General features: G+C 47.8%; 1 protein-coding gene across 1 annotated transcript in view; it reads left to right on the top strand.

The window, feature by feature from the left end:
• The window catches only part of EFR3B (EFR3 homolog B), a 132,229-nt gene that overhangs the window by 59,239 nt on the left and 55,169 nt on the right, over positions 1-17,821 (top strand). The window contains 2 exon segments of the mRNA XM_040427122.1: positions 11,077-11,227; positions 13,639-13,760. Of these exon segments, the coding sequence (XP_040283056.1) occupies positions 11,077-11,227; positions 13,639-13,760 (273 nt within the window).

The following is a 17,821-nucleotide window of genomic DNA, read 5'->3' as shown; positions in this document are numbered from 1 at the left end:
CATAAAATCATGACTTTACGTCATAAACTAGGAAAATCATACAATTTTATCTCAAGACACGGAGGCTCCTATTGCTAGTTTAAAGCCGGTTAATAATAGAGGCGAACACATGAGGATCCGGTCTGAAATAAAACTCTCTAAAAGTGGAGACTCGCGACCAGTCCGCTAACTTCATGACCTACTCCAGGCGCGCACCTGACACAGCCAAAGCCATGGCGGAAGCCCCACGAACGGAATGCGCTGTAAAGATAGAGGTGTCTATACCCGACAGTGATAGAATCCACTTCACCCACCGTGACAGTGTGACCGAGGTAACCGGAGCATATGGTCTACGGAATGAAATGAACAACTGTGAAGCGGACGGGGATCGTAGCAACTGAGTCCTGGACTCGTACTCCTTCAGACATGCAACCGGACAGAGCGCCACCGACGAAGGAAAAGCCGGATAAGAGACCGAACTGATATTGGTCTTTGTACGTCGAGAAATGTTAAATGTCACCCCATCCGGAGTGAATGACCGGGCGTCGTGATCCAAAGCTCAGACATCCGAAACTCTCTTGCATGAGATAAGACAAAAGAGAGTGACCAACTTGGCCGACAATTGGCGAAGTGACAAAACCTCATTAGCCGGCCAAGCCGAAAGGAATGACAAAACCGTGGAGACGTCCCAAGAACTAGTAAAGCAAGGCCTAGGAGGCCAAGCGAGGCGGGAACCCTTGAGCAACCGACATACCAGAGGGTGGCGCCCAGCAGGACAACCCTCAAACCCTCTATGGCCGGAGGAAATAGCTGACCTAAACACATTAATAGTGCGATAGGCCTTGCCCTCCTCGTAGAGAGAGGTGAGGAACTGGATAACATCATTCACAGCTGCATCAGTGGGACCTAGGTTCCGAAGGCAGCACCAACTAGCCCAAGACTGCCAAGCCGCCCGATAGGCTCTTCTGGTTCCAGGGGCCCACGCGTTTTCCAACAGGAATCTAGCTGTCTCTGAAATTCCCGGGGTTTGCCAGGACACCCCGATACTCTGCAGGTCAGCAGACGCAAGGAGCCCTCCAGAGGCAAAGGATGCGGCTGATTCATTGTACCCAACAACAGAGTCGACCGAATGGGAAGCAATAGGGGTTCGTCCACCAGAAGCTCCAACAGCTGCGGGAACCAAGATTGGGTCCCCCAAAAAGGTAGGATTAGAACAAGCTCTGATGTTTGGCGACACACATTGGCTAGGACCCGCGGGATAAGGGAAAACGGCGGGAAGGCATAGAGCAAATCGTCTGACCATTGTTGAAGAAACGCGTCCACCGCCTCCGCGGTCGGATCTGGCCTCCAACTGAAATATCTGGGAAGTTGGGCGTTCCAGCGAGACGCAAAGAGGTCGATAGAGAACGGACCCCAACGCGACGCAATGGCAGAGAATACCTCCACATCTAATTTCCAGTCTCTGGCATCTGTAATGTAACGAGAGTTCCAATCGTCCAACGTGTTGTGTAGACCGGGAAGATATTCCGCCACTACCGAGATGTTGTTGATCAGGCAATAATCCCAGAAGTCCTTCGCCAAGTGTGTCAACATGGTGGAGCGGGTACCCCCCATGGAGTTGATATAGCGAATCGCGGAGACGTTGTCCATCCGGAGGCGGATACATGCCCTGGCCCTCCCACTGTTGAAGCTGCGAATCGCAAAAGAACCTGCCAGGAGTTCCAGAGCGTTGATGTGTAGATGGGACTCTATTGCTGACCATGGGCCTCCGGTGGATACTCCCTCGCAGTGGGCTTCCCAGCCGTGGAGACTGGCATCCGACTCCACTATTATATCTAGTTGCGAGCCGAAGATTGTTCTGCCGTTCCATGCGGAAAGAGTGCCAATCCACCATTCCAACTCGTCCCGCATTTCTGAATCCAAGGAGATCAGATCCGCATACGAAGCCCCACCTGCAGGTGGGCGATCTTGAGTCGTTGGAGAGCTCGATAATGCAGAGGTGCCGGGAAGATAGCTTGGATTGAAGATGATAGGAGACCTATCACCCGGGCCAGATGCCGAAGGGAGATCTGCGATAAAGTCAGGGTGCGGCGCAACTCCTTGCGAATCGTCCGGACCTTCGCTGATGGGAGGCTGAGTGTCAAAGAGGCAGAGTCCACCATGAAAACCGAGAAACTCCATGGTTCGGGACGGAGTAAGACAGGACTTCTCGCGGTTGATTATGAACCCCAAGGGGGAGATGAGGTACATGGACATCTGGAGATGGGTCTGGAGGGTAGCACGGTCCCTGGCCATAATCAGAATGTCGTCCAGGTAAATTATAAGTCTCACCCCTCGACTGCGGAGCCATGCCACAACAGGACGCATGAGTTTGGTGAAACACCAGGGGGCGGACGAAAGGCCAAAGGGAAGGCACGTGAAATGCCAAATGGTCCCTTACCAACGAAACTGGAGCAGATCCCTGGAGAAGGGTGCAACCGGGACCGTCAAGTATGCATCCCTGAGGTCTAGCTTCGCCATCCAATCGCCTGGAAGAAGCATGTCCCTTAGAAGGTGGATGCCCTCCATTTTGAAATGCCGATACCTGACGAAGGCATTCAGAGCCTTAAGGTTGATGACGGGGCGATGATGACCCCCTTTCTTCTCGACGAGAAAAATATTGCTGATCACCCCAGCGGGAGGCGCCAGCTCCACGGCTCCCTTGAGGTATAAGACTTGCAATTCTGTGTCTATGAGGAATTGCGAAGCTTGAGACCGGATTGTGGGATGAAGCGGGGAAATCACTAGCGGAGGCCCCACTAGTTCTATGTGAAAGCCTCGAATCGTGGTTAAAACCCACGGGTCGCTGGTAATGGATGCCCAAACATGAGTAAAATGTTGGAATCTGCCCCCGACATAATTGTCTGAAGAAAGGAGACGAGGTGGGAGACTTACCGAAGGGACGTCTGAGATTCGGATTTCCTCTATATGACCTCCCTCGTCTTGTAGCGCCACGGGATGGGAAAAAGGACGGATGATGTCTTGGGTCTTGACCAGAAGATCGGTAGGATGGGAAGGAGCCTCGAAGCGGGTCTGAAAGAAGGAGCGGCCGGACAGACGGACCCTTGCACTGCCGGCCCTGGAGGAAACCTTACAGCTGAAGACCCTACGCATGGATGTCTGCGCCTTATCCAGGGAAGGTTCCTATGAACTTCCCAAGCTCCTTTTATAAACGGGTCTCCAAAGAGAAAACCCTGAGCCTCCTTCCCTGACTCTGTTAGGGACATATTGGTTAGCTTAGGCTCAATTTTCATCAAAATGGCCTTGCGTCGCTCGATAGCCAGCAACGTATTTGCATTTCCTGCCATGCAAATGGCTCTTTGGACCCAACCACGGAGCTCCTCTGGGTTGACTTGCTGTCCCTCTGCTTTGGCAGATTCTGCCATATCAAATATTTTTGCTAGGGGTCCCAGGATGTCTAGCAGCTTGTCCTGGCAAGCTCGTAGGGCCGAATCTAGGCCTCTCCGGGGGCTAAACTCCGATTTAGACAGAAACTGGACCATTTTAGGGTCCACAACCGGTGTTTCACACACCTTGTTTTGGATAGCCAGACGCGAGCATTCGGCCCGGAGCTTATTCCGTGTCTCCTTACTAAGGGGTCTACGGACCATGGTCTCCAAATAGCTGGACACATGAGGAGCCGGGAGCCATTCTGCAGACCTAGGGTGGTGGAGGGAGTCCGGGTCAAATAACGGGTCGCCCGTAGGATCCGTAAGGGAAACGGGTGGACCAGATGTCGTTGCCGACTCGGCCGTAGAAGGTCGTAGTGACCCAGGCGCGAATGACACCAATGCCACTTGATTAGGTGACGTGTAAATGCCCTCTTCCTCGGAATCGCGTGGAGATTCCATCAAAGCCTCCTCCTCACTCTCTAACGGAGTCAGAATCGGACTCGGGTTGAGACCGGGCCGACTTCCAATGCCGTGCTCGTTGTGCCTGGCGCGGACAGGCTCGTTTGCGCGACCTCAGCGCGCCGTCATGGGATGGTACTCAGCCATCATTATCATCATTTCTGGAGGCTGTTGGGGCTGGTAAGGGAGATGGGCTAGGGGCCATACTAGATGATGGGTTGGCAAGCAGAACCTGGGAGATGGAGTGAGTTAACACAGAGGGCATGGAACCCATGGCCGTCATAATGGCATTTGATATTGATTGTTGAAGGGCCAGTGCCTGCGCCTCAGAGGCCACAGGTAATATTTCCCCTGATGCCGGCATAACCCCTTGCCTAGATGGAGGAGGAGGGTTGGCCCCCTGATTGGGGCTACCATGAGCCGGTGTAGGAGTCCTATGATATGGGGCAGACAAGACTAATATGCGGACACTAGCACTACATTAACAGACCCCCACAAACCAGAAGCAGGGTTAGTCACCCCACTTGAACAGAGGATCTGCGGTAGGATGCGTGCAGTGAAGAGGCCGCCCGCCGAATGCAACAGCGGAGTGGCGATGTAGAAGATGGCGTCCAAAATCCTGCGAGACTTCGGACGCCGATGGTGTAAAGCGGACGCAGCAAAAGCAAGATGGCGCCCTAGATCCTGCAAAAATTCGCGAGATCTCGGGAGCGACTGAGCGGATGAAGAGAAACCACAGGTAATGGCGCCAATGGGGACACACAGGAGGCTACAAGAGGTAAGGGGCGAGTAACCGACCGGCAGAAGCGGTCGGCCGGATGTACAACAGACAGAGAGCTCCCCCCCAGATCACAGGGCACAACAGGGCCTAGGAGAAAAATGTTTACAATATACACATATGAAAAAATCTCCCATTGAGGAGATCCAACCGCATAAACACAACGAATGAGGGAGTAGCTATAGAACAAAAGAGAGGGGAAAAAACTCTAGAATAAAACCACCAACAACCTACAGAACAGGTCAGTGGAATATTGAGGAAGAGGAAGATGACTTGAGAGGAGTTCCCTTTATACTGGGGCTAAGGGGAGAGGTCATCCGCCCATGGGTGGTTATGTTATTGTTTTTTCTTTGCTGCTGTGTGGTTCAGTAAAGAAAGGGTTAAGCAATAGGTGCCTTCGTGTCTTGAGATAAAATCATGATGCTGCCACCACCGTGTGTCACGGTGAGGATGGTGTGTTCTGGGTGATGTGCAGGGTTAGTTTTCCACCACACATGCGTTTTGCATTTAGGCCAAAAAGTTCATCTTTGGTCTCCTCTGACCAAAGCACCTTCTTCCACATATTTGCTGTGTCCTCTACATGGCTGGTGGCTAACGGCAAACGGGACTTCTTATGGCTTGCTTTCAAAAATGTCTTTCTTCTTGCCACTCTTCCATTAAGGTCAGATTTGTGGAGCACACGACTACTAGTTGTCCTGCGGACAGATTCTCCCACCTGAGCTGTGGATCTCTGCAGCTCCTCCAGAATGACCATGGGCCTCTTGGCTGCTTCTCTAATCAATGCTCTCCTTGTCTGGGCTCTCAGTTTAGGTGGACGGCCATGTCCTGGTAGGTTTGTAGTTGTGCCATACTCCTTCCATTTTTAGATGATGGATTGAACACTACAGTGAGATGTTCAGAGCTTGGGATCTTTCTTTATAACCTAACCCTGCTTTACACTTTATCCCTGACCTGTCTGGTGTGTTCCTTGGTTTTCATGATGCTGTTTGATCACTAATGTTCTCAAACAGGGGGGCTGAACACAAATGTACACCACACTTTTCAGATTTTTTTTTATAAAAAAATTTGAAAACCATGTATCATTTTCTTTTCACTTCACACATACTGTACATGCTACTGTGTTGGTTGATCACATAAAATCCCCCCAAAAAACATATAAGTTTGTGGATGTAATGTGAAAAAATGTGGAAAAGTTCAAGGGGTATGAATACTTCTTTAAGGCACTGTAGGTCTCCACAGAGCGGCATCTGCAGTCCATCCTCGGTAACAATCCAGAATTTGCTGGGACCATCGTAAATGTTCAGAGACAGCCACTGCAAATGCCGCTCCGATATGGGTGGGGCTTACGTGGATCCCTCCCTGATACGTGCGTTCCAGGTTGAGTTTGGGGCATTTCCACAAGTTTTGGTAACAAGGTAATGTCCGACCAATGGTTGTAACAATTTAAAGGTAACCAATCACAGAGCGGCTTTCATTTTCAAGAGCAGATTGTGAAATGAGAGCTGCGCTGTGATTGGGTGCTATGGACAGTGTGTTTTATTAATCTCCATGTCCATATGGACTACACCTCCCATCAGGAGACCCACTCCTGCCTTTCCGTACCCTTTATCTTATCCCAGCCCCCGCCAGTGTGATAATCGCTGTGTACACTGTGTTGATAATCATGGAGAAGGTCGCTGAGATTTCGGGGCGTGCCCTGTTTGCGCCCCCACCTCGATTCTGTGTCATGCCGCTCTTGTATCTCCAGATTTAATGCTTTCTGCTTAATAAATGGCCACACATCCGCTGCGTTGTCCTAATGCCCTCAGATTGTGGATTAGTGCTGAGTCCTGCGTGCCCGGCACACATCTGTTCACCGCGCACATCCAGCGCCGTCCTCTGCTGCAGATGCTCCGTGCATTTTGGGGAAGAGCACCAGGCGGCATTCGAGGCTCCCTCTCCTCGCCCTGCGTCCGGACCTACGTGCAGCTCGTGAAGATGAGTTGCTGGTGCAGGTATCTGCTCATACTACACCCTCCCCGACTTGTCTTGTAGGTGGCTGGCAGATGTCCTGCACTGCAGAGCCTGCAGCCGCTGTGCGCCTCACTAATACCCGACTGGCAGTGCCCAGCCTGTGCCAGCTGTTTGGATGTGAATAGAATATAAAAGGTAACATTTGGGGGGAGATGAGGTGCTGGAGTAGAAGGTATGATTCTGGAGGCTGGTTATTGATAGGGATGTAGCAGAGTTGAATTTGTTATTTAACTCTTCCCTCCACTAGTTCAAGTTTAGCCATCAAGAGTAAGACGCTATATTCTGTTATGAAGGGGTCTTTTATTGTGTATTGTTCGCAGTAAAGTTTGCGGAATAGTTGCAGTCCTATGTAACACAGTAATAACTCTCTGAGTACAGATAATGTAGTAGACGTCACCTGCAGTCCCATGTAACAGCACAGATAACACAGTAATAACTCTCTGAGTACAGATAATGTAGTAGATATCACCTGCAGTCCTATGTAACACCAGAGATAACACAGGGATAGCTCTCTGAGTACAGATAGTGTAGTAGATGTCACCTGCAGTCCTATGTAACACCACAGATAACACAGTGATAGCTCTGAGTACAGATAGTGTAGTAGATGTCACCTGCAGTCCTATGTAACACCACAGATAACACAGTGATAACTCTCTGAGTACAGATAGTGTAGTAGATGTCACCTGCAGTCCTATGTAACACCACAGGTAACACAATGATAGCTCTCTGAGTACAGATAATGTAATAGATGTAACCTGCAGTCCTATGTATTACAGTGATAGCTCTCTGAGTACAGATAATGTAGTAGATGTCACCTGCAGTCCTATGTAACACCACAGATAACACAGTGATAACTCTCTGAGTACAGATAATGTAGTAGATGTCACCTGCAGTCCTATGTAACACCACAGATAAAACAGGGATAACTCTCTGAGTACAGATAATGTAGTAGATGTCACCTGCAGTCCTATGTAACACCACAGATAACACAGTGATAACTCTCTGAGTACAGATAATGTAGTAGATGTCACCTGCAGTCCTATGTAACACCACAGATAACACAGTGATAACTCTCTGAGTACAGATAATGTAGTAGATGTCACCTGCAGTCCTATGTAACACCACAGATAACACAGAGATAACTCTCTGAGTACAGATAATGTAGTAGATGTCACCTGCAGTCCTATGTAACACCACAGATAACACAGTAATAACTCTCTGAGTACAGATAGTGTAGTAGATGTCACTTGCAGTCCTATGTAACACCACAGATAACACAGTGATAACTCTCTGAAAACAGATAATGTAGTAGATGTCACCTGCAGTCCTATGTAACACCACAGATAACATGGTGATAACTCTCTGAGTACAGATAGTGTAGTAGATGTCACCTGCAGTCCTATGTAACACCACAGATAACACAGTGATAACTCTCTGAGTACAGATAATGTAGTAGATGTCACCTGCAGTCCTATGTAACACCACAGATAACACAGTGATAACTCTCTGAGTACAGATAATGTAGTAGATGTCACCTGCAGTCCTATGTAACACCACAGATAACACAGTGATAACTCTCTGAGTACAGATAATGTAGTAGATGTCACCTGCAGTCCTATGTAACACCACAGATAACACAGTGATAACTCTCTGAGTACAGATAATGTAGTAGATGTCACCTGCAGTCCTATGTAACACCACAGATAACACAGTGATAACTCTCTGAGTACAGATAATGTAGTAGATGTCACCTGCAGTCCTATGTAACACCACAGATAACACAGTGATAACTCTCTGAGTACAGATAATGTAGTAGATGTCACCTGCAGTCCTATGTAACACCCCAGATAACACAGTGATAACTCTCTGAGTACAGATAATGTAGTAGATGTCACCTGCAGTCCTATGTAACACCACAGATAACCGCCTTCCATCTAGTGATGTTCCTGGGGCTTTCTATGGGTGTTGTCCTCCTGCCTCTCTATCCTTAGCAGTAGGGATCTTATGTGTCACTCGTGGTTTCTGGAGATATAATAGTCAGGTGATAATGTATCTTCTCAGGAGCAGACAATGTTGCTTCTATGTACGGCTGACCCATAGGCAGTATTGTCCAGCATTGATCAGTAGTACACAGGCGCCGCTCTTCTCCACCTTTGACAGAGGAGGTCAGGAGAATGGGGCAGGTGACGCATGAGGAGATTCTGGCTGACAGCGGGGGGGCTAGTGAACATTGTGGGTGACACATAGGTGGCATCTAGTGTGGCACCAGGGAACACACTATGGCTGGCATTGATAGACGGGTCGCACTGTACCTGGCACCATAAGTCTTGTATTTGCACATATTTGCTGTGTGCAGTGACAGAGCTCCCAGTGTACACGGCAAACAGTCCACAGGCCCCCATGCACCCGCCATATGCCAAATGAGTTTCCTTTGGCATAGGTTTGGGTGGCATGTGTTGGCATACCTTAATTTACCCTATACAGGAAAGCGGAGTCTGCTGCATGGTAAAAAACATATACAGCGTGATAACAATAAAGCAACAGACGTCACATAGTGTCCATCCAGCTCAGCCTGATGCAGAAGAGGACAAACCCCTGTGAGGTAGAAGCCAATTTTCCTCACTTTAGGGGAAAAAACTCCAATCAGGCATCAGAATAACTCCCTGGATCACCGACCCCTCTCTAGTAGCTATAGTCTGTAATATTATTACACTCCAGAAATACGTCCAGGCCCCTCTTGAATTCCTTTATTGTACTCACCATCACCACCTCCTCAGGCAGAGAGTTCCATAGTCTCACTGCTCTTACCGTAAAGATTCCTCTTCTATGTTTGTGTACAAACCTTCTTTCCTCCAGACGCAGAGGATGTCCCCTCGTCACAGTCACAGTCCTGGGGATAAATAGATGATGGGAGAGATCTCTGTACTGACCCCTGATATATTTATACATAGTAATTAGATCTCCCCTCAGTCGTCTTTTTTCTAAAGTGAATAACCCTAATTTTGATAATCTTTCAGGGTACTGTAGTTGCCCCATTCCAGTTATTCCTTTAGTTGCCCTCCTCTGGACCCTCTCCAGCTCTGCTATGTCTGCCTTGTTCACAGGAGCCCAGAACTGTACACAGTACTCCATGTGTGGTCTGACCAGTGATTTGTAAAGTGGTAGGACTATGTTCTCATCACGGGCATCTATGCCCCTTCTGATGCAACCTATTATCTTATTGGCCTTGGCAGCAGCTGCCTGACACTGGTTTTTGCTGCTTAGTTTGCTGTTTATTAAAATTCCTAGATCCTTTTCCATGTCAGTGTTACCGAGTGTTTTACCATTTAGTATGTACGGGTGGTGTGTAGTATGTGATGGTGACGTGTAGTATGCAATAGGGACATGTAGCATGCGCTGGTGACATGTAGTATGTGCTGGTGACGTGTATTATGCTCTGGTGACATGTAGTATGTGCTGGTGACGTGTATTATGCTCTGGTGATGTGTATTATGCTCTGGTGACATGTAGTATGCGCTGATAATATGTAGCATGCCTACATTTAATTATTATAACATATGTAGCATGCGTTGGTAATGTGTAGTATGTGCTGGTGACGTGTATTATGCGCTGATGACATCTAGTATGTGCTGGTGATGTGTAGTATGTGCTGGTGACATGTAGTATGTGCTGGTGATGTGTAGTATGTGTGCTGGTGACGTTTATTATGCCCTGGTGACATGTAGTATGTGCTGGTGACAGGTAGTATGTGCTGGTGACATGTAGTATGTGCTGGTGACATGTAGTATGTGCTGGTGACATGTAGTATGTGCTGGTGACAGGTATTATGCGCTGATGACATCTAGTATGCACAGGTGACGTGTAGTATGCTCTGGTGACATGTAGTATGTGCTGGTGACAGGTATTATGCGCTGATGACATCTAGTATGTGCTGGTGATGTGTAGTATGTGCTGGTGACAGGTATTATGCGCTGATGACATCTAGTATGTGCTGGTGATGTGTAGTATGTGCTGGTGATGTGTAGTATGTGCTGGTGACAGGTATTATGCGCTGATGACATCTAGTATGCACAGGTGACGTGTAATGCTCGCCCCCGGCGGTGTGCTCTGTGCTGTACATATAGCGGATTAACCCTTTCCCCAAGAATACACATTGAAGGTCCATAATTAGCCAGTGACCAGCAGAGCAATGAAGGCCTTTGCTTTCATTTCACTTGTCCTGATAGCACAGCTGAGGGTTTGTTACAATGCAGCCCTAGGAAATCCTCTGCGAACCAAACAGCAAAATGGGCCTTTGTTCTGTCCTGGAACCCAGTCCTTCACTGATACATTGTAACAGACTGCAGCTGTGTGATTAGGCCACCATGCCAACATATAAGTTCCCTGGGACGTCACCTTCCTCGTCTTCTCTCCTAGCTACGTCTGCATCGCCATGGAGGCCCTGGACCAGCTCCTCATGGCCTGTCATTGCCAAAGTATTAACCTGTTCGTGGAGAGTTTTCTGAAGATGGTGGCCAAACTGCTGGAGTCCGAGAAGCCAAACCTCCAGATCCTGGGGACGAATTCTGTGAGTATGCCGCCACATGGTGCGTGTAGCCAGGCGGCGGTGGAAGGGAGCCAGACCACCGCAACATCAGAAAGCGGGCAAAGCCCCCAAATCATCAGAGAGCGGGCAAAGCCCCCAAATCATCAGAGAGCGGGCAAAGCTCCAAATCATCAGAGAGCGGGCAAAGCCCCCAAATCATCAGAGAGCGAGCAAAGCCCCCAAATCATCAGAGAGCGGGCAAAGCCCCCAATTCACAGTTGATAGGATTAGATACACAGCTCAGCAGACAGTATCTCACAGGATAGGATTAGATACACAGCTCAGCAGACAGTATCTCACAGGATAGGATTAGATACACAGCTCAGCAGACAGTATCACACATGATAGGATTAGATACACAGCTCAGCAGACAGTATCACACATGATAGGATTAGATACACAGCTCAGCAGACAGTATCACACAGGATAGGATTAGATACACAGCTCAGCAGACAGTATCACACATGATAGGATTAGATACACAGCTCAACAGACAGTATCACACATGATAGGCTTAGATACAGAAGGTCAGCAGACAGTATCACACAGGATAGGATTAGATACACAGCTCAGCAGACAGTATCACACATGATAGGATTAGATACACAGCTCAACAGACAGTATCACACAGGATAGGATTAGATACACAGCTCAGCAGACAGTATCACACAGGATAGGATTAGATACACAGCTCAGCAAACAGTATCACACAGGATAGGATTAGATACACAGCTCAGCAGACAGTATCACACAGGATAGGATTAGATACACAGCTCAGCAGACAGTATCACACATGATAGGCTTAGATACAGAAGGTCAGCAGACAGTATCACACAGGATAGGATTAGATACACAGCTCAGCAGACAGTATCACACAGGATAGGATTAGATACACAGCTCAGCAGACGGTATCACACAGGATAGGATTAGATACACAGCTCAGCAGGCAGTATCACACAGGATAGGATTAGATACACAGCTCAGCAAGCAGTATCACAGAAGATAGGATTAGATACACAGCTCAGCAGACAGTATCACACAGGATAGGATTAGATACACAGCTCAGCAGACAGTATCACACAGGATAGGATTAGATACACAGCTCAGCAGACAGTATCACACATGATAGGCTTAGATACAGAAGGTCAGCAGACAGTATCACACAGGATAGGATTAGATACACAGCTCAGCAGACAGTATCACACAGGATAGGATTAGATACACAGCTCAGCAGGCAGTATCACACAGGATAGGATTAGATACACAGCTCAGCAAGCAGTATCACAGAAGATAGGATTAGATACACAGCTCAGCAGACAGTATCACACATGATAGGATTAGATACACAGCTCAGCAGACAGTATCACACAGGATAGGATTAGATACACAGCTCAGCAGACAGTATCACACATGATAGGATTATATACACAGTTCAGCAGTCAGTATCACACATGATAGGATTAGATACACAGCTCAGCAGACAGTATCACACATGATAGGATTAGATACACAGCTCAGCAGACAGTATCACACAGGATAGGATTAGATACACAGCTCAGCAGGCAGTATTACACATAGTAGGATTAGATACACAGCTCAGCAGGCAGTATCACACATGATAGGATTAGATGCACAGCAGACAGTATCACACATAGTAGGATTAGATACACAGCTCAGCAGACAGTATCACACAGAATAGGATTAGATACACAGCTCAGCAGGCAGTATCACACATGATAGGATTAGATACACAGCTCAGCAGACAGTATCACACAGAATAGGATTAGATACACAGCTCAGCAGGCAGTATCACACATGATAGGATTAGATACACAGCTCAGCGTACAGTATCACACATAGTAGGATTAGATACACAGCTCAGCAGGCAGTATCACACAGGATAGGATTAGATACACAGCTCAGCAGGCAGTATCACACATGATAGGATTAGATACACAGCTCAGCAGACAGTATCACACAGAATAGGATTAGATACACAGCTCAGCAGGCAGTATCACACATGATAGGATTGGATACAGAGCTCAGCAGGCAGTATCGCACAGGATAGGATTAGATACACAGCTCAGCAGGCAGTATCACACAGGATTGGATTAGATACACAGCTCAGCAGACAGTATCACACAGGATTGGATTAGATACACAGCTCAGCAGGCAGTATCACACAGGATTGGATTAGATACACAGCTCAGCAGGCAGTATCACACAGGATTGGATTAGATACACAGCTCAGCAGGCAGTATCGCTAAATCTATGCAGAAATTCCAACATTTTTTATGAAATCTTGAGAATTCACAAACTCTGTAGTCCTGTTGTGTTATATCTGTATTATGTATAAGATTGCACTGATCCGTTCTCACCGTTTTGTCCTGCAGTTTGTTAAGTTTGCCAACATAGAAGAGGACACCCCGTCCTACCACCGCAGCTACGACTTCTTTGTGTCCCGCTTCAGCGAGATGTGTCACTCTAGCTATGAAGATATGGAGATCAGGACAAAGTAAGTACCACAACGTCGTGTGCTGTTTGGTTTAGCAGAGGAGTGTGGCCCTTTGTACCTTATGTAGGTTGCTGTTGTATTATGCTAAGAGGGTTAGAACCCCCCCCCCCTTCAAAAAAAAACCCACCAGGTCGGCTTGGATCAAGGTAGTCAACAAGGCTCTGCTGTTGTATAGGCTCAGGTACATGTCCCGGGGGTGTCCAGATAAATGTGATGAGGTTTGGGGCCCCTGGTTGTGCTAGTGCTGCCGCTGATTCTGGGCCCTTACCCCGATAGTCCTTCCTCTGATTGCTTCTGATTCTTCCTTTTGTTCTCAGCGGTCGCTCTGCTCTTCCGTGTGTCATCTGCCCGTGACCGCACATTTATTTCTTTTCTATTTACTTTATGGTCTTTGTTTTTTCTTTGATGTGTTTATATAAACGTTCCTTTAAAAAATAAAAAAATAAATTAAAAGTACCAAGACATCTCACATGTGATATTGGGATCATCTATAAGAACCACGCCCCAACCCCAGTAGTTTGCTGCCTCAATCCTGGTGTCATTGTTGTTATTGTCCATTTCTCTGGTGGCTCAGGCCTAGGTGTCTAGTGTTTTGATACCTCAGTCCCTTCTGTAGTGTAGTTTTTTCATATTTCCTGCCCAGGTGTCTAGTGTTTTGGTGGCTCAGCCCTTGGTGTCTAGTGTTTTGGTGGCTCAGGCCCTGGTGTCTAGTGTTTTGGTGGCTCAGGCCCAGGTGTCCAATGTTTTGGTGGCTCAGGCCCAGGTGTCCAGTGTTTTGGTGACTCAGCTCTTGGTGTCTAGTGTTTTGGTGGCTCAGGCCCAGGTGTCTAGTGTTTTGGTGGCTCAGGCCCAAGTGTCTAGTGTTTTGGTGGCTCGGGTCCAGGTGTCTAATATTTTGGTGGCTCAGCCAATAGTGTCTAGTGTTTTGGTGGCTCAGGTCCAGGTGTCTAGTGTTTTGGTGGCTCAGGCCCTGGTGTCTGGTGGATTGATACATCAGGCCCAGGTGTCCAGTGTTTTGGTGACTCAGCTCTTGGTGTCTAGTGTTTTGGTGGCTCAGGCCCAGGTGTCTAGTGTTTTGGTGGCTCAGGCCCAAGTGTCTAGTGTTTTGGTGGCTCGGGTCCAGGTGTCTAATGTTTTGGTGGCTCAGCCAATAGTGTCTAGTGTTTTGGTGGCTCAGGTCCAGGTGTCTAGTGTTTTGGTGGCTCAGGCCCTGGTGTCTGGTGGATTGATACATCAGGCCCTGATGTCTAGTGTTTTGGTTGCTCAGGCCCAGGTGTCTAGTGTTTTGGTGGCTCACGCCCTGTTGTCTGGTGGATTGTGTTGTCTGGTGGATTGATACTTCAAGCCTTTCTGTAGTGTAGTTTTTTCATATTTCCTGCCCAGGTGTCTAGTGTTTTGATGGCTCAGGCCCTGGTGTCTGGTGGATTGATACATCAGGCCCTGGTGTCTAGTGTTTTGGTGGCTCAGCCAATGGTGTCTGGTGGATTGATACATCAGGCCCTGGTGTCTAGTGTTTTGGTGGCTCAGCCAATGGTGTCTGGTGGATTGATACATCAGGCCCTGGTGTCTAGTGTTTTGGAGGCTTAGGCCCTGGTGGCTCAGGCCCAAGTGTCTAGTGTTTTGGTTGCTCAGGCCCAGGTATCTAGTATTTTGGTGGCTCACGCCCTGTTGTCTGGTGGATTGATACTTCAGGCCCTTCTGTAGTGTAGTTTTTTCCATATTTCCTGCCCAGGTGTCTAGTGTTTTGGTGGCTCAGCCCTTGGTGTCTAGTGTTTTAATGGCTCAGGCCCCTGGTGTCTAGTGTTTTGGTGGCTCAGTCCTTGGTGTCTAGTGTTTTGATTGCTCAGGCCCAGGTGTCTAGTGTTTTGATTGCTCAGGCCCAGGTGTCTAGTGTTTTGATGGCTCAGGCCCAGGTGTCTAGTGTTTTGATGGCTCAGGCCCAGGTGTCTAGTGTTTTGATGGCTCAGGCCCAGTTGTCTAGTGTTTTGATGGCTCAGGCCCAGTTGTCTAGTGTTTTGGTGGCTCAGGCCCAGTTGTCTAGTGTTTTGGTGGCTCAGGCCCAGTTGTCTGGTGGATTGATACCTCAGGCCATTCTGTAGTGTATTTTTTTCATATTTCCTGCCGTCCAGTGATTTTCATGCCTAAGCCCCTGGTGTTCACAGGTGTTGAGTTAAATTCCCAGCTATCCAATAGTTAAAGGCCATTAACACCTTTGGGGAAATTTTTATTACTGCCTTCTACTTATTTTGGTGTAAATATTTCCCAATTGGTCTTTATTAAATGTTTCCGAACATTGGTCTTCTACAGCCTTCATTTTTCTCTGGCTCCACAGATGGTTCCTTCTCTCTCTCTCTGAATTCCAATCTGCCCCTCACAGCAGCAGTAGTCTGACAATGTATTACCTATCTATATAGGAGTTGTAACTTTCTGTGTGGACTGCTGCAGGACAAGATTTACTATTTCATTTTCCATGGTATAGTACTGAAATAAAAAAATGTTTATTAAGAATATTAAGATTAAAAAATACCCCTTTCTGATGATTGTGTATGTCCAGTGACATAGATAGATAGATAGATAGATAGATAGATAGATAGATAGATAGATAGATAGGAGATACATAGCTATGAGATAGATAGATAGACAGATCTATCTCTCATATCTATCTAATGTCTACCAATCAATCAATCAATCAATCAAAAAAGCTTTATTGGCAGGTCTAAATTATACATTAGTATTGCCAAAGCATCTATATTATCTAATATCTATCTCATATCTATCTAATTAATATCTATCTGTCTATCTATTTATCCATCTAATATCTATCTATATATGTATCTCATGTCAAATCAAATTCAAATCAGCTTTATTTGGCAGGACTAAATACATTTAGCATTGCCAAAGCAAGTGGGAAATAATTGAGTAGGGTTGGGGGATGGGGACATATACAGGGTGGGGGTACAGGAGTCCATGGTATATCAGGCTCCTCTCAGTCTATGGCAGGCAGTAATACATTGTGCTGCTGTGGCCGCTGTGTTCTCCTCTTCCCCCAGCAGTATGGAGAGTCTCTCTTCCTCCTCCATGGAGATGAAGTCTGGGCAGAGATCAGACAGTCTCCTGAAGTGAGTCTCCCTCACTGCTGAGTATTTGGGGCACCGCAGCAGGAAATGAGCCTCATCCTCCACGGCCTCCTGGTCGCACTGCTGGCACAGTCTGCTCCCCCTGGGCATGTACCTCTGCCGGTGACGCCCGGATTCAATGAGCAGGCTGTGGGCGCTCAGTCTGTACCGGCTCAGGATCTGTCAGTCTCTGGGATTGGGGAATTTCTCCAGATATGGGGCAGTTTGTACTCCCTCTGCAGGCTCTGGTATACTGTCAGCTTCTGGGATGTTCTTATGTCGTTCCTCCAGACGCTAATATATTCCTCTTTGTACTTGTGCATCGTCCTCTGGATTTCACCCTTTGTCAGGCTGTACTGGTTGGTGGCTTGGGCAGGCTGGGTTTCGGTGACTTGTTGCAGGGTGCTTTGTCTTTCTGGGGATTCTTGGTGTAGCAAAGCTTTGTGATGGTAGGAGCTGGGACTGCTGCTATGAAGATGGGCTCTGAATGATAGCGCCCTCTTCTGGACAGCAAAGTAGAGTGGGAATCTGCCCAGTTCTGCTCGACAGGCGCTGTTTGAGGTGCTCCTGTGGACCTGGAGAAAGTGTTTGCAGAGTTCTGGGTGGAATAGTTCTGTTGGCCCAGAGTCCCACTTTGCCCGCTCTGGGTATATGTCTGGGCCCCAGACTTCGCTGCCATACAGGAGGATCGGGGTGATGATGGTGTCAAGGATTTTAAGCCAGACGGTCACTGGTGCTTTAAGGTGATACAGACGCCTTCTGATGGCATAGAAGGTTTTGCTCGCCTTGTCTTTCAGTGTTTCCATGTTTCTTAAAACTCCCTGATTGGCTGATTTCTGGGCCCAGGTAAGTGTAGCTGTCGGTTTCTTAAAGTGGACAGTTGCTTAGCAGGAAGGGAAGACGCCCGGCTGCTTTCCGGTTCCTTTTCTGGAATACCATGATGTT

This window comes from Bufo bufo, chromosome 4, assembly GCF_905171765.1.
Source record: "Bufo bufo chromosome 4, aBufBuf1.1, whole genome shotgun sequence".
Taxonomy (NCBI): Eukaryota; Metazoa; Chordata; class Amphibia; order Anura; family Bufonidae; genus Bufo; species Bufo bufo.
The sequence above is the reverse complement of the archived record's forward strand: the minus strand, read 5'-3'. Positions and strand labels throughout refer to the sequence as shown.